General features: G+C 41.7%; 1 protein-coding gene and 1 long non-coding RNA gene across 2 annotated transcripts in view; one reads left to right on the top strand and one right to left on the bottom strand.

Annotated features, from left to right (window-relative positions):
* Positions 1-13,947, bottom strand: part of SNTB2 (syntrophin beta 2) — a 107,412-nt gene extending 93,465 nt beyond the window's left edge. The window contains exon 1 of the mRNA XM_060650325.2: positions 13,345-13,947. Within this exon, the coding sequence (XP_060506308.1) occupies positions 13,345-13,924 (580 nt within the window). The 5' untranslated portion in view covers positions 13,925-13,947. The remainder of the gene's footprint in view (positions 1-13,344) is intronic.
* On the top strand, positions 13,658-14,392 carry LOC144614626 (uncharacterized). The gene is made up of 2 exons (XR_013552511.2): positions 13,658-13,772; positions 14,177-14,392. It is a non-coding gene; the product is annotated as an uncharacterized LOC144614626 (long non-coding RNA).
* Positions 14,393-21,737: the final 7,345 nt, after the last annotated feature.

The raw sequence follows: 21,737 nt of genomic DNA, 5'->3' as shown, positions 1-21,737 counted from the left end.
ACATAGTAATATACCAAAAATGGAAGAGCACCAAAAAAGTTTGGCTACGGGGTGCCTGGGTGGCTCAGTTGGTTGAGCATCTGATTTTGGCTCAGGTCACGATCTCATGGTTCGTGAATTCGAGCCCCATATCTCTCTCAAAAATAAATAAATAAACTTAAAAAAAATTAAAAGAGCTTAGCAGAGTGAGCTCTCAATAACATCATTATTATTTCCATTGTTTTAATTTTTAATTTACAATTTAGTTATAAAATATTTTGAGGCACCTGGCTGGCTCAGTCAGTACAGCATATGACTCTTGATCTAAGGGGTCATAAATTCGAGCCCTACGCTGGGCATACAGATACCTTAAAAAAAAAAAAAAAAGTTTTTTAATTCTATAGCTTCAACATTTGCACTGTAATAGCAGAAGCAAGTTTGCCTAGAAACCACCCCATTCCACATTTCAGTTTGGCGAGGATGCCAATCTTGATATAACAGCGTTGGGCACATGACCCAGGTCTAGATCACAGTCTCCATCACCTTAGAAATAGTGCTAGTTTGAAGAGGTGGACAAAGCAGAGCTAATCAGAGTCCTTGCCAGAGACTGAAATGCAGGTGCCAGAAGAAAAATGTTTCTTTTTTAACAGGGGTTATTAAGTTAGGGTGATATATTCCTAGACTGCCAATGCTATTTTAGCTGACTAGGCAGAATTAGACTCCACAGCAGGAGATGTTGCAGCCAAGATAATCTGAGCCTTTGGATCCCTCTGGACCTAAACCTAGATCCGCCCCCAGTCTTAAGAACTATGTGAGGCAATACGTTCCACTTCTGCTCAGTTTGGTATGGGTTTCTGCAACAAAAATACTTCTTACTAAAAACTGTATGCATCTATTTCAATAGACAAAGATTTTTCTCTATCCCAACCTACCTCTACCTTCAAGGCCTGCCCCTGAGCTCTATCTATACATTTTTGTTGTCTATACATGTTTGTATACATTTTGTTGTCTATACATTTTTGTTTGTATAGATGTAGACATCTATACATTTTGTTGTATCTATACAGTCATGATGCATACTTGTGAAGTTGCTTGAAATTCATACAAAAGTAATGTTCAAAAACTCAAATAAATGCTGGGAATGATTTATTAGTCACTTCAGAGTGTCAAAAGTTTTTGAAAATTTCCAACTAGCTCATCTGTACCCAAGTGTATTCTTCTTGTGTTCCTTTTATATCTGTCTATAAAGTTTCTAAATCCCTCAACTAATAGAGTAATTAAGACCATCTTCTGATGTTTTTAGAACATCATAGTAGATCACTGTTGTTTATGTCTGCCTGGTATCCATTTTCCTTTCTTCTAGTAACACCATGTTGACTATCCTTGGAGACACCCCACTTGCAGTCCACATAGAACCAGGGGAATTACCCTATTCCCTGACTCCAAGGTGAGTACATGATCTGGGCCTGGCCAATCAGAACTCCTTGCCACATGATTGGAACATGGATGAGTGGGGTCCAACTTCTGGCAGAATGATTGGGAAATAGGTGTTACAAAGACATTAGTTTTCTTCAAATGAATTTATGAATTTAATACAATTTTAATCAAAATCCTAAAGGATTTTTTAATGATAAAATCATTCTAAAATTTACCCAGAGAATTAAGTATACTCTCATACCACCCTGCAATTGTTTACTGTTATTTTTCAAATTTTTCTTGACTGGTATAGTTCACTTGAATGATCAGATATTAAATGTTAAAGGTTTAGTATGTTATAGTTTAGTATGTTACAAAACACTCAAATAGAATATAATACAAAATCCAGAATCAGACTGCAGAATACAACAAATTAATTATATAAAAGGGTCCATTTCAAATCAATGAGGAAAGGCCAGGTCATGCCTACGGTGACAGATACACAGCATGTGTACTATACCTCACCCGTGCGGCACACTCATTGCAGACATCACTAATTAAGCAGAGCATGCTTTCCTGTTGGACCCAGGTATGGCTCTGGAATCTTTCCCTACATGGCACTCCAGGCAGCCCCATCAATCTATTAGACAACTCATGCAAGAGCATTATTTGGCAAATAATGCTAAGATAATCAGCTGTTTGGAAAAATAAAGTTAAACCTCTATGGCAGACCATATGCCAAAATAAATTCTACGTAGATTAAAGAGTTAAATGTAAAAAAATGAGACCATAAAAAAGACTAGAACAAAGCTTTTGCAAAAGATATTCTCTGAGAGAAGCATAAGCTCTGAGATGAGGAAACGTGAGAGGGAGTGATGGCAATGCCTTGGTTCTTGACATCACTGATGCAGGGCTGCTTAGTTTTTTCTGGAGTCCTGAGACTTGTCTGTATCTTTACAGTACCACCACTATTTTACTTAAACTAGTTTAAATAGCCTTCTGTGCTTTAAAACCAAGAGCACATTAAATAAGGCATATATACTTTCTTTCAGAAATTTTTTTGTTGATCAACTCCTTTTACTACTAATAAAGAAGTTTATGATTTTTTTTTTTTTTTTAAATAAGAGAGAGGGCGCCTGGGTGGCTCAGTTGGTTGAGTGTCCAACTTCAGCTCAGGTTGTGATCTTGTGTTCCAAAAGTTCGAGCCCCGTGTTGGGCTCTGTGCTGACAGCTTAGAGCCTGAACCTGCTTCAGATTCTGTGTCTCCTTCTCTCTCCCCATCTCCCACTCATGCTCTGTCTCTCAAAAATAAACATTTAAAAAATTTTAAACGAGAGAGAGAGAGAAAGAAAGAGAGCACGCATGAGCAGGGGAGGGGCAGAGAAAGAGGGAGAGAGAGAATCCCAAACACACTCTGCACTGATGGCCCCTGTGGGGCTTGATCTCACAAACCATGAAATCGTGACCCGAGCCTAAATCAAGATTCGGACACTTAACTGAGACACCCAGGTGCCCCAGTCTATGACTTTTCTGAATCCCTTTCAAATCAAAGCTTCCCATTTTCTGACTGTGAAGTATAACATTTTATATACATGACAGATTATTCTTAACTGTAGTTATATGTCAAAGCATTCTAGCAACTTCTAGCGAGCCAGATTACAGAAACAAACCAAGTTGGAGTTTAGTAACTTTTACTCTTTCCAAAAAGCCAATCTACTGACACCATAATCACTGGCACTTTGTTCCTATACAAAATCATTTCATGAGATTTGTTTTTAAAATGAAATCAAACACAAATTGTATGAAGAAATCAGCGTAGCTTCCTTAGAATGGCACTCACATAAAGTGAGTAAATCAACTGTCTTTCTCCAGACACAAAACATTAAGTGTACCAGAACATACAATCATTTCTCTGAAGCTAACAGCTCCTTTCTCTAATCTAGGGGGGGAAACCCTTTAAAGGAAGAATATGCTCTCATGCTGTGTGACCAGATGTAAAGTACTGTTTATAAAACTAAAATTTTTCTTCTCAGTGCCCAGAGCCAGCAGTCATATCACCTAAGTGCTTTATAACAAAGCTAAATGGTATAAGCTTAACACCCTCCCAAAGTATTCCATTTTTTCCCACTGTCAACAACCATTCTCCTATTATCCCCGGAGAGAAATCTCAGGGCTAATTGATGATATCCAATCTGTACCCAAAGCCCATCATTTCTTCCTTGAAAACAGTGGCTCTCAATTTTCCACCCAATGTCTCTGATGGATCAAATGCCTGGCTAGCAACAGAGGCGCACTGCCAGAGATTCTCCACACGTGTCAAATCTTTGGGAGCACAGGCAGTCAGAAGGAGGCTTTCTGGGTGGAAAAAGGTCCCCGGCGGATTCTGCTGACCCCTGGCAAAAATCATCTGCTTTAATATGTTTCCTGAATTGCATCTTCGTATCTATTCCCTGCTACCACCACTACCCCATTCAATGATTATCATCTCTGCTTTGGGTTGCTTTTTACTCTAACAGCTGTAGTTTTTCCTACCTTTTGTCTTTCCTCTTTGCATTGGATCCAGATCATCCACTGCTGCCAACCCAAAATTCTGTTCCCATCATGTCACTTCCTGGCTCAAAAATGGATTGCATCAGTTCCCCACTCCTTCTATCTCTTCAGCCTCTTCCCTTGCCTGTTGGCCTTGTTTCCTTGCTCTACAAATATGTCCCAATTATTTCCCATGTAAAACAAAATAAAGAACAACCAACTACAAAACTAAAACGTTCTTTGGACATTTCATTCAACTCTAGTTACCATCTTTGCTTCTTTGATTTTTCTGAGAACTTTTAAAAAGCATAGTCTATTCACTGCCTTCTGCTCCTGTCATTCTGCTGAAATTGCTCTTATGAGAACTTTAATGATCCAGTTCTCTAATTACCAAATCCAACAGATTTCATTTTTGTTCTTTACTTTCTTGGCTTCTGATGCTGATCACATCCTCCTTTTCAGATTCTTGCCTCACTGACTTCCACAGGACCATTTTCTCCCGGCTCTCTCCCTACCTCCTGGACCATTTCTTTCCAGATTCTTTTCCTCCCACTCCTTGCTTCAAATGTAGGGGTTCTGCAGGGTTCCATCCTGGTTCTATCTCCCTTTTTTATTTGCATCCTCTCTTGATGATTATATCTATCCTCATGGCATCAATTACCACCTTACCCTAACATCTCCTAAGTCTTCATTCAGTTCTCACATTTCTCTTCACTATAGACCACACTCCAGACCCGCTATTGGACTTTTGTGCCAGAATGTCACACAGGTAACTCAAATTCAACACGTCCAAAACCAAACTTATCTTCACCCAAAACAGAGTTCCTCCCCTGTCAATTTTGTTATCTGGTTTCCTAAGCCAGAAATCTAGGAGTTTCCTCCACTTTCCTTTTTCCCTCAGTCCCCAAACCGATCATTTAGACCTGCTGTTTCTATCTCAATATTTTTCAGTCTCAATATCCTTATGGTGTCACAACAGCTTCCTAACTGCTTTCCCTTACCTCATGTCTTGAGCTCCTACACTCCATCTGCCACTCTGAACCTCCTAAGACATCACTCCCTCACTTATTTTTAGTATTTTCTATTTAATGTTTATTTATTTTGAGAGAAAGAGAGGGAAAAAAACATGAATGGGGAGGGGCAGAGAGAGAGACTCCAAGCAGGCTCCACACTGTCAACACAGAGCCTGATGTGGGGCTCAAACACATGAACGTGACATCATGGCCTGAGCTGAAATCAAGAGTTGGACACTTAAATTACTGGGCTACCAAGGCACCCCATCATTACCTCATTTAAAGCCCTTTAAATTAACCTGGTGGCTCCTAGGCCTAAAACTTCTGACAGCACACACCATTAGGAAAAGCGTGAGCCTACACTCTCAATCTGTGAATATTGTCTAATATATGTATATTATTAAACATCCATAAAATATAGAAATCAAGAAAGAATGAGATGAAGATGAAATAAAAACACTAACATATTTCTGATGATGTCATACTATCATTGTTACTACATTACTCAAACTAGAATATACTCTTAGGGTCAAGTTCATTAATAATGACAATGTATTAATCCACATTTCAAATAAGTCTTCTTGGTAATTTCATTTTTTAGGCTGACTTCTTGACGATAGGGTTACCTTGAGATGTGACAAAGAGCTCCCATTAGGAGAAATGTTGGCTTTGCCTTTTTGTTATTGTTTATAGTGTTATAATTGCCTTCAATCCACGGTTTCTTTGTGCAAATCTTTAAGGCACTCATTTATTTTGTGAAGACTAATTTAGTTAAAAGCACATGCAATATATCCATTCAATCATGCTCAAGAAAACTGCAGTAAGTCGCGGTATGAAAATAGCAGACTAAACAAACAAACAAACAAATAAATAAAACAAGAGCAGACAAATTAGTAAGGTCGCCACTAGCAATCCCTTTGCTTTGTGAAGCTTCCACTCTTTCCTTGAGATTTCACCTTGTGTACCAAATGTGTAATGGCCCTGTCTTGTAAGACTAAGAGAACAAGTGTCACCAATACATTAAATATTAATAAAGCTCAAATTCTTTTTTCAGGTTGAAAAGCAAATATAAGCCCCACTGAGAGACCATTGCTTGCACTGCACACAAGGCACTTGATGATCTCTGGCCTCCGCCCATCTTCCCAAGTACACACTTCCCGTACCTTACTTACCACGCTTTACTTCTCTCAACACACCAGCTACTTATCACTTTCCAACCTTTGACACGCTGTCTCCTTTGCACTTCTTTCTCTCCTCTAGGGCACCAAATTCTCACCTCTTTTAAAGCACTTATCACAAACCTATTATAACTATTTCCTTCCTAGCCTAAAGGGTGGGGATTACTCCCAATTTTTAATTCCCGGCATCTACCACAACACCTTGTTTGCAGTAGCTACTTAATAAATGTTGACTGACAGAATGAAAAAGGTCCAAATTCCTCTGGCTGGCTTTCAAGGCCTTGCATAATCTGGCTCCAATTTATCTTCCCAGCTTTATTTTCTTCCAAGTTCAATCCTATTCTCCTCACTTCCTATCATATGTCAAGTTCATTTTGGCTTTTGCTCAGATTATCCCCTCAATTTGGAAGGACTTCCACCTACAGGGAAGCAACCTGTCCCTCAAGCCTCCGATCAAACGATCCTTTCCCCATGACGGCACACTCTGCTCTTCCACCCTATAACTGATCATTCCCCTCAGGGAACTCTTGAAGAGGGAGTACTACCCATTTGATCAATTTCTGTGTGGCAGTTTTCTCTTTCCAATTTCAGTGTCAGCTCTTAGACACCAGGGACTACCTTCAACTTATTTTGCACGCTGACCTCTCACAACACATTACAACATGATAATGTTCAGGAGATCCTAAGAGACCTGAGTGACTGGCTGTACGTAGCACAGTACAAGGCAGAAAGCAATGACCTGGGTTTTAGTCCAAGTTCCACCACTAATTAGCTAGTTGACCTCAAACGTGTCGTTTAACCTCTCTGGTCATTAATTCCTCATCCAGAAGATGAGACTTTACAACTTTAAAAAATCCTGGTAAGAGTTTTCCTTTTGCCCAAAGAGCATTAAAATTTTTCCTCTAAAAATCAAGAGAAATTCTGAGACCTTTAGTAACTCACTTAACTTTAATGAACTTTAGCGTAATCATTTGTAAAACAAAGATAAAATGCCCATCACTTCCAAGGACTGTGTAAAGGTCAAATGAGAAAATACAGATAAAAGTGCATGGATAATTTAAAAATGTTAATAAAAATGTAAGGCATTATTATCTTATTTAGGGGAAAATGCAAGCAAGTGGCATTATTTGTTGTTCAATTAGGATAGGATGTAAACCTAACCAGGAACAGTGATTGGATCCTTGAATAGTCAGTCAGCTCAGAATAGCTGGACACTTCCACAGCCACAGGCTGTACCTCATTCCTTATGTACAAAGACACACATTTGATCACAAAGTAAAGCAACCTTTATCCCGGAAGAATTACACAGCAGGTAATATATTAAAGTTACTGAGTTATCAGTTAAGATCTAAATTAAAGCCTGGTTTTGGTTTCTAAAAATGTTCTTAGAATTTTCATAACCACTCCATATTAGAATCAATAAACTTCTCATATTTTGATAATAATTTGGGGGACATATTTTAGCACGAGACTCTATGAGAAGTAAACTGGTTACAAAAACATAGTTTCTCATATAAACATGTCTAATCATTCAAGTGAAACATGATGAGGCTAGTTAAACAAAAAGAAAGGAACACAGAAACACAAACTTCCTGACAATTTAGATGTTCTTGTAGAGATAAATGAATGACTACACACACAAAATCTCAAAGAAAATGTAAAATGTTTTCCTTAGAAGACTCCCAACTCGTCCAACATACACTGAAGAAACTGGCAGTATAGGAATCCAAACTAGCTTCTTTAACTTAGCAGCCTAGTAATGTCAGCAATATGTTACATGTCCCCTAACACACACAACGAACCATATTATATAGAACAGTGAAAATCTCAAGCCATTCTGGATACAAAAATTATTTTCAATTTTCAAGATACGTTTCATGCCAGTCCACTTCCTCTATACACTTAACCATTTTCTTTTCAGTAGATTTGATAACAAAACTTAGAATTACATTTAGGCAATAAATGATTTTCCAACAATATTCCAACGAGAATTGCTTCAAAAGTACTGATCATTTCTCAAATTATCAAACGTTTTTTTTAATGTTTATTTATTTTGAGTGCAGGAGAGTGTGTGTATGCCAGCAGGGAAGGGGCAGAGAGAGGGAGAGAGAGAATCCCAAGCAGGCTCTGTGCTGTCAGCACAGAGACTTAGGTGGGGCTCAAACTCACGAATCCTGAGATCATGACCTGAACTGAAATCAAAAGTCACATTCTTAACCAAGTGAGCTATCTAGGCATCCTTAAAATATCAAACCTTAAGTTGAACACTTTAAAACTGTCTTCCCTAACCTCTTCTGGAACATTTTCCAATGTATAGTCTAATTTATGTTCACTTAGTTTATTTCATAGCCCTAAAAAATATAAATGCTAGAAGCTACTTAGACCCTATTTTTAGCACTCAGGATACACTAAATTCAACATCTAATATCTGACAGGTGAGTAGTCACCTCTTTATGCTTAAAATCTGAATAACTCTGCATGGCATATCTTAGTATCAATGCTAACAGTCACTAGCTAAAACTGCAAGTACACAGTGAGTAGCAAATTTTAAGGTTCTGAGTGATAAAATCACTTCTTGACCTTTTGGCTAAAATCAAGGGTAAGGTATGGGGGTGCCTGGGTGGTTCTGTTGGTTAAGTGTCCAACTTCAGCTCAGGTCATGATCTCATAGTTTGTGGGTTTGAGCCCCGCGTCGAACTCTGCGCTGACAGCTCAGGGCTTGGAGCCTTCTAAGGATTCTATGTCTCCCCTCTCCCTGCCCCTTCCCCGCTCATGCTCTCTGTCTCAAAAATAAAACAATAAAAAAATTTAAAATCAAGGGTAAGATTCTACAATAAATAAATAAATACATACAATAACAATAAATAAAATAAAAAAGAAGAACAAAAAAATTAGAAAAAAATCAAGGTTAATGTTCTGAATGGTAAATGTGAAGAAGAAAAAATCAGAGGAATAGGAAACTAAATGCAAAATTTTTTAAGTTTATTTATTTACTTTAAGAGAGAGAACACATGAGCAGAGGAGGGATAGAGAGAGAGGGAGAAAAGATGAGCAGAGGAGGGACGGAGAGAGAGGCAGAAAAGATAAAGAATCTCAATCAGTCTCCACGCTGTCAGCGCAGAGCCCAGGGCGGAGCTCAGTGCGGGGCACAAATTCAAGAGCCATGATATCATGACCTGAGCTGAAATCAAGAGCTGGACACTTAACCAACTGAGCCACCTAGGTGCCCCTAAATGCAAATTAAAAATAAAAATGTTGGCCTATACAAGAGATGTTAGGAAAATAGGAAAACAAGAATCTTTGCTTCTAAGAAATGCAAACTCATTTCTTTCTTTCTTTTTTTTTTAATGTCTATTTATTTTTGAGAGAGAGACAGAAAGCAAGCAGGGGAAGGACAGAGAGGGAGAGGGAGACACAGAATCCGAAGCAGGCTCCAGGCTCTGAGCTGCCAGCACAGAGCCTGACATGGGGCTCAAAGCCATGAACCATGAGATCATGGCCTGAGCCAAAGCCGGACGCTTAACCAACCGAGCCACACAGGTGCCCCGCAAACTCATTTCTTAACCTGTTCGCCTAAAGTAATTCTTTTTCTTACCATGTTTTTCTTTTCAAGTAAAATGGAACCTTGGATTTTTAACTTGTTATCCTGGCTATTCTGAGAGTGCTCGTGTTAATTCAGAGCATACCTTCATGACCCAGTCCTACCTTCCTCATTCAGAGTTTTGTTTTTGTTATTGTAGATTACTGCCATATTCCCAGATATCAAAAAGTATCAAATGAATAACAACCCTTTGAAGGCGGTATTATCATCATCCTGGTTTTTCAGATGAGGAAACCAAGGCTTAGCAAGGTTGAGTAACTTGCCTAGGGGTTACAAACCACTACTCAGAAACAGACCCACGTCTGTCTGACCACAAAGTCCTCACTTGTACTTACCCTCACCGGGCAGAATAACTTCGTAATGTTTCTCATTTGTGTGTATTTTCTGGTGGCAGCTTTCTCTTAGGGGAAACTTTAGCTTCACCATCAACCTTTTCCCAGGCATCCTCAACCTCTGATCCCCATTAAGGTCTTCTATACATCTACTCCTTCCTTTGTGTCCTCTCCAGAGTTCTATTATAACATCACTTTAGCCCTTTGCTGCGGTTATTTCTCCCCTCTCTCTCTTATGTCAACTCCAAACTTCCTGAGGGCAGGAATCAGGGAACTTCAAGCGCCTCTGACACATGGCAGAATTGAGTAATGTTTGATGTATGAATGAATAATCCTGACAAATCCATGGGATAATAAGGAGCCCTTTAGCTCAGTTCCCTAACCACAGGCAACCAGAGACTACTGCTTTCCTTTACCAGGGGGTGGCAAGGGCATGCCTAAGATTCCCTGCCCACACCACAAAAGAGTATCACTGTGCTGCTTAAGACAGCTTTTCAAGTTTTGAGACATCTAATGGAGGAACACTATGGTTCCAAAACTTGAAGGGCTAAGCATAAAATCTATCTTTTAGCTCTCGATTTTAAATAATGTTTGCTTCAATTAAATGACTGTTTTCAGTGATTTTGCATATTCTAAGTAATTTTATTTTTATATCTCTTTGTCTTGAAAGTGCAATTGCATACTTCCACACACATATAAGGACAAAAACTACTTGCCCTTTTTTTTTTTTTTTTTTTTTTTTTTCAAAAACTACTTGTCTTTTACAAATTAGGAAAATAAAGTAGAACCTGTGTGTTAGGTAAAAAGGCACTCAATAAATATGTTATTATGCTGCTGTTTGTAAATCCTCCTCCTAAAAACACATGTGGCCTATTTTAGACTAATGAATACTGGGAAACATTTACTAGATGATTTTCATTTAACTGATATGAATACCAGGTTCAAAATATACCTAAACAAAAGCTGTGTTTTTAAAAAAATATATGGTGTAGGGGCACCTGGGTGGCTCAGTCGGCTAAGCCTCTGACTTCAGCTCAGGTCACGACCTCACTGCTCCTGAGTTTGAGCCCTACATCGGCCGGCCTTCTGCTGTCAGTGCGAGGTCCACTTTTGCTTCCTGTCTCCCTCTCTCTCTGACCCTCCCCAGCTCGTGCTTTCTCTCTGTCTACAAAATAAAAAATAAAAATTTGTGGTGTAAAGAGATGAAATATCTGTCCGTTACCACCGAGTACTACATAAACAGTACTACTTCAATATTCTGGCTCTGGGGCTCCTGGCTGACTCACCGAGTGCTGACTTTGGCTCAGGTCACAATCTCATGGTTTGTGGGTTCCAGCCCCGAGTCCGGCTCTCTGCTGACAGCTCAGACCCTGGAGCCTGGTTTGTATTCTGTGTCTTCCTCTCTTTCTGCCCCTCCCCACCTCAAAACTAAAATAAACATTAAAAAAAATTCTGGCTCTAAGAATTTATAACCAAATGCACATCGAGACCAATTTCAAGGTACATATTTAAGGTTACAATTTTTAAAATAATTTTTTTAAGTTCCTTTTACTCATTTTGAGAAACAGAGAGAGCACAGGAGGGGCAGAGACAGAATCCAAAGCAGGCTCCACATTGTCAGCATGGAGCCCAATATGGGGCTCAAACTCACCAACCATGAGATCATGCATGACCCGAGCTGAAATCAAGACTTGACCGCTTAACCAACTGAGCCACCCAGGCATCCCGGTTACAATTTTTTTTTACATACCCACTACCCAAGCCACAGTCTACAATTTTACTCCATTTATTAACACTAATTTCTGAGAAGTGTCTGGTCCCACCTATAGTGAGATATAAATAATACTTGTAAATAGAATATTATAAAGATGGGACACAGAAATTTCACACTTGGAGCACATACAAACTAACATTTTCCCAAATATTTACAAGCAGATTTGGAAAAAAAAAAAAAAAAAAAGTGAAAATCACTTTGCCAAGCTGGACTTCTGACCTCTCAGTTTGTGACTGGCCTCCCATTCCCCAATCCCTTCTGTTCTTCCTCTGCCAGGAATACCCTCCTGACTCATCTCTGCCTATGTCCATTACTTCCTTGGAGACCTGGCTCAAGATTCAGCTCCTTGAAAAAGGCCTCCCTGACGAATCCTGATTTCCACTACTTCCTAACTTTGCATTTCCTTGGCATTTATATATAGTTTGCATTACATAATCAGTAACTTGTAAGTTGTTTTGCATTTTTCCATCATGTCCCCAACTAGAGACCAAATACAGAAACATTATCTGTTATATCCTCGTCTATATAGCCAGTAATAAATGCTTCTTGAATGACTGAATCACCAGTGAAAGAAAGCCAATTGCTCACAAATTTCTGAAGTAAGCCAACTGGCTTTTCAGATCACATTTACAATACTCTACCACGTGCAATATGGATGGGTCCTTCAAAGAAATGAGATTTAATTGGGCCTGCCATAAATTCATCACGAAGGATCCAGGTTACAGGTCACTATACACTTAAAGTAAAAGTAGTGGCTATTCAAACCTATCTTGAGATTTAACATTTCAGGCTTCATTTAAAGCCTTGAAGCAGCATGCCTGTGAATGGTAGGAAGCTGGCACCAGTCTCGTGCAAAAGGGGCAAAACTCTAGTTGGCAGTAAATGTTCAAACACGTGAGCCTCCACTGTTAAACAAGGCTCATTAGCCACACGAACTTGCTGTTTCAGCTTTCCGTCTTCAATGAAGTGCTATGATCTCTTTTGGTTATTGTTGAGAGCCAATGATGGGTTAAATTCCCATAAATTAACCAGTAGTTTTGGTGGTTTGCCCAAGCATACCACTGGCATGGGTGTGGGTGATTTTTTATTTATTTATTTTAACAGACCCTCTCGCCCCAGGAAGCCAGATGTGAATGAAGAAAGCGCCAACCGGGCACTTCTCGGGAGGCAAACCGAGACCTCCAGGACTCGAGCCCTTCAGTTTCCCCCTAGTTCTTAGTGTCAGCTTATCGTGCAGAGGCGGGGCTTCAAGCGCGGCTGCTTTTTACTAAATCTCAACCGACTCTTCCTTAGGGACTGAAAGCCAACTTCTCCTGCAAGGACCATCAGTTTTTCCATACTCCAAGCCCTAGCAAGCAGAGTCAAGGGGGAGCCGGGCCACTAGCGCAAGGAAGCCGAGGACGCGGAGGGGGAGGGACCGGACCCGCTCCGTAAAGGGCAGGATAGAAGAAACAAAGTGAGCGCCGGCCGGCCCAGCGCCGCCCGCCCGCCCGCCCGCCCGCCGCCCGTCGGCCCCGCTCACCCTCCAGCAGCACCTCCTTGCCCGCGCGCTTCAGCGCCTGCACGGCCTGGTCGTGGGTGGCCTGGCGCAGGTCGGTGCCGTTCACCGACAGGATGGCGTCGCCCAGCCGCAACGCTCGGCTCTGGTCGGCCGCCAGCCCCGGGAAGATCTTGGAGATGAGGATGGGCATCCGGTTCTCGCGGCCGCCCTTGATGCTGATGCCCAGGCCGCCCGCCTCCTGCTTCACTACCCGCACCCGGCGCACGGGCGGCGACGCGCCCGCCTCGCCCGCCGGGCCCCGCGGCGGCGCGGGCGGGCTCGGGGGACCCAGGCCGCGGCTGGGACTCCCGGGCAGCGAGTCGCCGGCGCCACCGCCGTTCGGGAGGCCGTTGAAGGCGGCCGCCGCCGGCCCTAGAGAGGGCTCGGACTCAGCCGCTGCAGCGTCGCCGGTGAGGCTTAGGCTCTCTCCGCTGAGCTCGGCCACCACCCGAACCCAGCGCTCCCTTAGGAGCAGCTCCACAAGCCCCGCTTTGGTGGCCCGCGTCCACACCGCCATGGCCTGCCCCGCTCCCGCCGCCGCAGTCGCCGCAGCTACCCTCATTCCAGTCAGGCAGCCTCGGCGCTTCCCCCTTCCCGCCCGAGGGGGCGGGCCCGGCCCCCCCACCACCGCGGTCGTTTATTATTCATGAGGGGCCACGCCCATCGTCCGGAGGGGCGGGGAGAGGCGGGCGGAGCTGCTTCCGGAAGGTTAAGTTGCAGCGCTTAGGCTAGTTCTTTGCTGCTCGCTGGATATGGACAGCCTGAGCGCTTTGGGGCTCCATCTCAGGTTCTCCTCCTTCGTTTCGTCTCCAAGGGCCACCCCCGAAGCTCCTGACCTCCACCGCGTAGCTCAAGGGAGCAGCCCCGGCATTGAGAGCAAAATCAGCTTCAAGAAGCACTTTGCAAGTCTGCAAGACTGGGTTGCACGTTCACTCTTGCATTGATTGGTTCATTATGTATTTACTGAGTGCTCAGCCCTGTGCTCCTTTTGATGCTTGGAGATGAGCTGAATAAAATGTACCACAGTTGAGAGCTGGCGGTCTAGTGGGGGAGGAGAGTGGAGAACCAACCATCCTGGTGTGATACTGTGTTGTTAAGTAACATGTAGAAAACGCCCTGAAAGCAGAGTAAAAGAAACATTCGTTTGGGCTTGGGGTCAGCTTCACAGAGGTATAGAAGGTGAGTAGGTGTAGCAGAGGGAATTGCATAAGGAAAGGTCTGGAGACAAGAATACAGGCATTTGTTACTCTGCTTTGTAATCACCCATTTGCTTGCCTAGAGTGACAGAGGGGTTTCTTTTTCAGCCCTGCAGCCACTATAGGTAGGCCTCAAAGATATTTACAGGATGATGATTACTTAGGAAGATGTCAGAAATCCACTGTGAACAGAGCATAGGGTCAGTGGAGGTAAAAGGATAGGACTGTGAAAAGTTTCATATAATTAAACATGGAAGAGTTTGGACTTGGCTTATAGATCTAACCTTCTTGCCCTGGAGGTCATGGCCTTTTGCTGTGGCAAATGTTGGTGGGTGTCCCCAGAAACTGTATGCACACTGCAGAGCCTGCAGTGGCTTTTATCCAAAGATAAAGGTGGTGTAGTCCACCCCCTTGCAGCTTCATGGGCTGGGAGAGCTGAGGAAACTGAGGCCCAGAGGTCCGAAGTCCACAGTGAGGAAGGAGAAAAAACTCAGGTCTCCCAGATTCCTGGGCATGACTACATACCTCAAGCCTCGAAAATGAGGATCCAGAAATCACACTGCTGAGACAGATCTCAGCAAAAACATGAGGTCAAGGTGCCCTCTAACTTCCCTTCAGCCCTAAAAGCACAGTCCCCATGTTTTCACTTGTTGGGAGTAGGGCTACAAGCAGAGGGAATGTACACCGATTCCTGTAAAAGGGTCTGTATACCTGCTTGCTCATGAAGTACATGTTGAAGCTCGTGAGCCATGTTCTTGCACCTCTCTATGAATGCACATTCATGTGTGGGCAGGAACTTTCAAAGAGCCTCCTATACTAGGAGTTAAAACGATAAAAATGGAGACTGGAAAGTACCCAGAGCCCAAATGAAGAAAGAATTCAAAATGATAAAAGTATCTTACTAAAAAAAATCGTTACAGCAGAATCCTCTTTGCAATTAGTGGAGCAGGATTTTCCAAGCTGCAAATGTCAGCAGAAGCTCAAACCTCCAATCCTCTCCTAAATCAATTGTAGTGAGGCCAGTTCCCCGTTCCAGCAGGTCCCAATGTGCCTAAGTGCATCTGCAGTCACAGACGTTTCTGGCTTTGCTCCAGCTGAGGTGTGAGCCCCCAGAGGCCTGAGTTACATGAAATTTCTGCTTTTGAGAGAGCACTTGACAGCTGATTCCTTGGAGTATAAGCATTATTTTGAACACTTTTACATGCATAATTATCCAGAGGTTGGGCACTTGAAGACACCTTTATTAGCAAAAGAGAAGTGCTATAAATTATTTCTAAAAGTATCAATACCTTTTGATCAATAGAGCTGGAGGAAGTCATAGATCTTCCAAGTAGTAAAGGCACTTACATAAGATAGTAAGTTATGTAACAAAATATTTAGCTCTAGGAACAGAGAAGGTAATGAAGATTGCTATTTGGATTATTTGGGAGTTTTTAAGCTATTTTTAGGGACACCTGGGTGGCTCAGTGGGTTAAGCCTCTGACTCTTGATTTTGCCTCAGGTCATGATCTGAGATCTAGCCCAGAGTAGGGTTTTGCAAAAACAGCATGGAACCCGCTTGGGATTCTCTATGTCCCTCTTTCTCTGCCCCTCCCCTGCTGGTGCTCTCTCAAACATTTAAAAAATTATTTGTAAATATATCCATTTAAAATTCCAAATTTATTGAACTGCTTTCACAAGGTCCTCCATCAGAATCTAAATTTCAGTGTTCTCTCTCATCACTACTTTCAGATTAGCCAAACTCATCCAGTCAGTGTCTCCCAATGATGTCCTGCATGTTCCCCACTGAGGCATCCTTCCAAACACCTCCTTGCCTCTCTCAACTACTTTCCCACCTAGCAAGATCTCATCGTAGTTTTCACTGTCTACCCAATTTTGGGGGGATTTTTCCTCTAAACAATTTTATTGTATACCTGCCTGTTTTGCCCAAGTAGGTTATAAAATACAGAAGGGCAGGGACCACCCACTGACTTCATTTCCTGCTATTCCAAAAATATTGCCTTGCTGAGAAGAAACTCATTAAACATGTGATTGATTGAAATTCAGTGCCTCCTGTGCTGTAGTCATTTCAAATAATCCCTCTGAAGGTTTACTGGTTCCTTGCAGAGTGAAAATTACCATCTAGGAAATCTCAAGTAGTGGGAATCTACTTACTGTGGATAATGAAATCTGAAACAAAAAGAGTACACATCTGTTTCCACGGTTTCTTAGGGACAGTGAGACAAGATTAGATAATTCTTTGAACATGTTATTTTATCTACCTCTAAAAAAGGAAATGGCTGAGATAATTCCTAATAAGCTTTCATTCCTGTCACCTATCAATATGTAATAACAGGCTGTTATTACTATTCTGTTTCTCAGAACAAGGGATGGATCATTGCTAATTTATTTTTTATTACTCCTTTGTATATTTTTCTGTTTATCTTAGAGAGAGAGAGAGAGGCATAGGTGGAACAGAAAGAGAGGGAGACAGAGAATCCTAAGTAGGCTCTGCACTATCAGTGCAAAGCCTGACGTGGGGCTGGAACTCACAGAGTGGTCGTGACCTGAGCTGAAGTCGGACACTTAACCGACTGAGCCATCCAGGCACCCCTATTTTTGATTACTCCTTTAAAATGAGGGGGTTAAGGGGCGCCTGGGTGGCTCAGTTGAGCCAGTTGACCGCGAGATTGTGACCTGAGTCGAAGTTGGACACTTAACCGACTGAGCACCCAGGCGCCCCATGAACCTGTTTCTTATTCAGAAAAATTCAGATACCTTCTGCCTTTAATGGGGGTTGTAAGGGTTAACTGGGATGTCGTATGCTGTTTTACAATACTGTACCTTCCACCCTTTAAGAATTCCATAAAAAGTACCTGCTCCTGATATTGTTACCTGTTGATCTTAAGCAGCAGCAAAAATACAGCCTTTGGTAAGAAGTCTCAAATTAAGAGTCTATACTTTATCTAGGAATGTGTCTGCCATAATACCATTTGATTCCAGGATTAAAAAACAAATGGCCAAATTAATTTTGGTGACAAACAGATCTTGTATAAAGCTACAGTTTGGTTGAAAGGGAGTACATATTGCCAAGAGTCCGTCAAAGGAAAGAATTAGTGGATCTGGGGTTCGTTCCAAGGTTTGAGTGTTGTGTAATTTCATAAGGAAGGAGGGCCCCAGGCAAAATTGCAGCCCTTAGCAAGCCTGAAGGTCACCACCACAAAGGCGGCCAGATGCCAGAGGAGCAAAAACAAGAGCTGCTCAATTACTACTAAAGAAGAGACCAAAGGAAGAATGAAGCTTGTAAGAAAACCAATCCAACATGCAACTTTGAAAATTTATCCATGCGTAACTCTTTCCCAGTTATAAGACAGTGAGATCAATTGTCCCTTTCAATAGGCAGTACTCCTTTGCCTTCCAGGAGAAATATCCTAAAATGTGTTTTTCTTTCCAGCACAAACATGATGTGAAAAGAGGGAAAGGTGCATATATCGTTTAGCTGATGCAAGCACATTTTAAAATTCATCCCACCAAGATAAACCACTATTTATCTGAAACCCACAAAAATGTATTAACTATCTCATGCGTTATGACTATGAAAACCCACATCTGCTAACCACATTCTTAATGAGCAGCAGCTGGTGACAGTTTTGTAGCTCTGTGACTTTCTTTTTAGGAAAATATTCATAAGGACATACTAAGCAGAAGGTTAGTTTCATTGAATCCACTTACTTCTGGAAAACCATCAGTAGTTTTTTGTTGTTGTTGTTGTTGTTTAATGTTTATTTATTTTGAGAGAGAGAGAGCAAGCAGGAAGGGGGAAGAGTTTATTTTGAGAGAGAGAGAGCGCAAGCAGGGAAGGGGGAGAGAGAGGGGGAGAAAGAATCCCAAGCAGGCTCCATGCTGTCCACGCAGAGCCCAACACAGGGCTCCATTTCATGAACCATGAGATCATGACCTGAGCTGATATCAAGAGTCAGGCACTTGACCAGTCGACTGAGCCACCCAAGCGCCCTGGAAAATCACCAGTGTTTTTAAGTCACAGTCATAGAAATTGCACAATTTGCCATGAAATTTAAATAAGTTCCTCAAATAAAAATCCCCATTCCCTCAATACCAGTTCCAACAGAATTTCCAGTGCCTCACCATAAGTCTTGCAGTCAGCTTCACCTCTTCTTTCCTAGGTCACCGAGCTCCATATCATGTTTACTGAGGCACATGGTGTATTTAGGCCTTCATCTCACAGCTTCAACTCCTTCTTCAGTCAGTTAACACAATGGCCCATTAGAGGATCCTAGACCCCTTTGAAAATCAGCTGTATGCTGTGGACACACCTCAGACAAGTATTCACTTATGCAAAATACAGCATTCAAGCTCAGGGGATCAGGAAGCCTCTAAAGGCCTTCCATGGACTCTTTCATGGGCTGAATTGTGTCCCCTCAAGGTTTGTAGGTTGAGGTGAACCCACAGTACCTCAGACTGTCAGTGTATTTGGAGATAGAGTTTTAAAGAGGTAATTAAGTTGAAATGAGGTCATTAGGGTGGACCCTAATCCAACATGACTGTTGTCCTTATAAGAGGAGGACAGGACACATATACATACATAGGGAAGTCAAAAAGATGGCCATCCACAAGCCAAGAAAAGGCCTTAGAAGGAAACAATGCTGCTAATAATACCTTGATCTCAGACTTCTAGCCTCCAGAACTGTGAGAAAATAAATCTCTGTTGTTTAGGCCCCCCAGCCTGTATTACTTTTATGGCAACTTCAGTGGACACATACAGAACCCACATTAAGAACCTACACAACAGCCTGGTTTTTTGCCTCCCTAACTGCCAGTCTCTTCTGGCCCTTACACAAATGGGCATGTTTACTGTGTCATTCCTTTGAATTTGAGTAGTTCACAACTGTGTTTTCTACTGAATGAAAATTCTTTTTATTTATTTGAGATGGGGGGAGGGGGAAAGACAATCCCACGCAGGCTCTGCACTGTCGGCACAGAGCCCAGCACAGGGCCTGAACTCACAAACCGTGAGACTATGACCTGAGCCAAAACCAAGAGTTGAATACTCAACCGACTGAGCCACCCAGGTGCCTCTGGATGAAAATTCTTAACCACAGACTTCAAGGCCCACTCATACCTGGTCTTATTTCTCACTACCTGTTGGCTTAAGCGTTCTTTATCCAAAGTTTATTTACCTTTTCTACACACTTTTCTAAACTGCTTAGCTTTCCTCTGTGGAAATTGCTCTACTCTTAGCTTTTATAGGAACCTCACCTGCTTCTTAGCTACCATACGCAAGGGAAGCTCTCACCCTACGGGGCAAGCTTTCCTAAATAAGACATGCATGCTCTCATTACTTTGGTAGGGTCTGCCTGCCATTTTGGCCTTATTTTTCTCCATTCCCAATATATACGCTGTGTTTCAACCATGTGGAACTACTGGTAGTCCCTGAACCAGGCTATGCTCTCTCTTGCTTCAAGCCTTTGTACTGAGAATGATCTAGGAATGCCTCTTTTCTTCTCTCTTCCCCCTTGATCATTACCACCCAATTCCAAGAGTTATTAGCTCAAGGACCATCTGCTACCTTCACCTGATCTGCTAACTCTACCAGTTAGGTGCCCCTTATCTGTGCTCATCTCTAATGTAGCATTGTTGATTTAGTTGTTTCTCCCCTTCCAGCTAGGCTATGATGTTCTTGAGAGATGAGAACATCTTTTATCTGTTATGGGTAGACAGCATATAGTAGGCACTCAATAAAATTTCAGTTCTGTAACTTCCTAAAGACAAAGGACACAAAGCTAAGCCTTCATATCTGCATCTTTGCTGTCCATATATGAAAGCTACTAGCCACATGCGGCTATTTAAATTAAAAATCAAATAAAAATAAAAATTCTGTTCCTTTGCTGCACATTTAAGTGCTCAATAGTAGGTGGCTCAATAGTGGTTGGGCATCAAACTTCGGCTCAGGTCATGATCTCATGGTTCATGGGTTCATGCCCCACATTGGGCTTGCTGCTGTCAACACAGAGCCCACTTTGGATCCTCTGTCCCCCCCCCCGCCCCGCCCCTGCCCCTTCCCTGCATGTGCTCTCTCTCTCAAAAATTTAAAAAAAAAAAAAAAAAAAAAAAAAAAAATATATATATATATATATATATATATATATATATATTAAAGTGCTCAATAGTCACATGGGATAGTAACTATCTTATTGTACAGCACAAACAGAACATTTCCACCACCACAGATAACTGATCTGTACCTTAAAACACCTTAGAATATGAAAGAAAAAAAGCCAACACATTAGGGAAAAAGAAGAGGTTATGAATATGTAATTTAGTTAGCTCAACAGCCAAAACACATTTTAAAAAAGTGAGCAATCTCTTTAGTAAACAAATGCAAAATAAAATGAGATATTTTTCACCAATTAGATGAACTGAAACTGAAGTCTTCCACTACACTGGCAGAGCGTAAAGAAATGAGTACTTTAAAACACTGTGGATAGAAATCTAGCCACTCCAAAGGGCAATGAAAAGTGAAAGAAAACGAACACTATATGAGCTAGCCATTTCACTCCCCAGAGAAACACCCCCAAGGAACACTACCCCACTACAACACTCTGTATGATTTACACACAAGCCTGCCCAAAGCACTCAATAAATCAAGTTAAATCAAGCTAAATCGAGCTAAATCAAGCACTCATTCAGACCAAGAAATGCTTAAACACCTTCCCTGCAGCCTGTGAGATGGAAAATCTTTGGTGTATCATGCTTGCTAATCATATTTACAATTGGGTCCCTACAACCAAGAGACAGTAGGGGAACAACTGTAAGGATGCCACCTTGGCCTCTCACGAACTGTTGTGTCACCATGGGAAAAATAACTTCCCCTCTTGGTCTCCATTTCCATAAGTATAAAAAGGAGGCCATGAGGCAGTTTCTTTCGCAAATCTTATTTCTTCTACCCTCAACCGCAACAACAGTCAGAACAGCTTCACTTTTATCTGTATATTATGGTTCAGAGTACTGTTTGAAAAAAGTTTTGATGCTTAAAAAAAAAAAGCTTAAAAAAACCTCCACGCTATGCTTCTTGCCTCCAATATTCCAAGATTTTAGTTTCTGTCTAATCTGCTATAAATCTCCAGGCTAAAGGGTACATTATCCATCTAGAGATCAGATTACTAACTACTATATAAGAAA

Source organism: Panthera onca, chromosome E2 (assembly GCF_046562875.1).
Source record: "Panthera onca isolate mPanOnc1 chromosome E2, mPanOnc1 haplotype 2, whole genome shotgun sequence".
NCBI classification, from domain to species: Eukaryota; Metazoa; Chordata; class Mammalia; order Carnivora; family Felidae; genus Panthera; species Panthera onca.
This window is presented reverse-complemented; position numbering and strand designations above follow the sequence as displayed.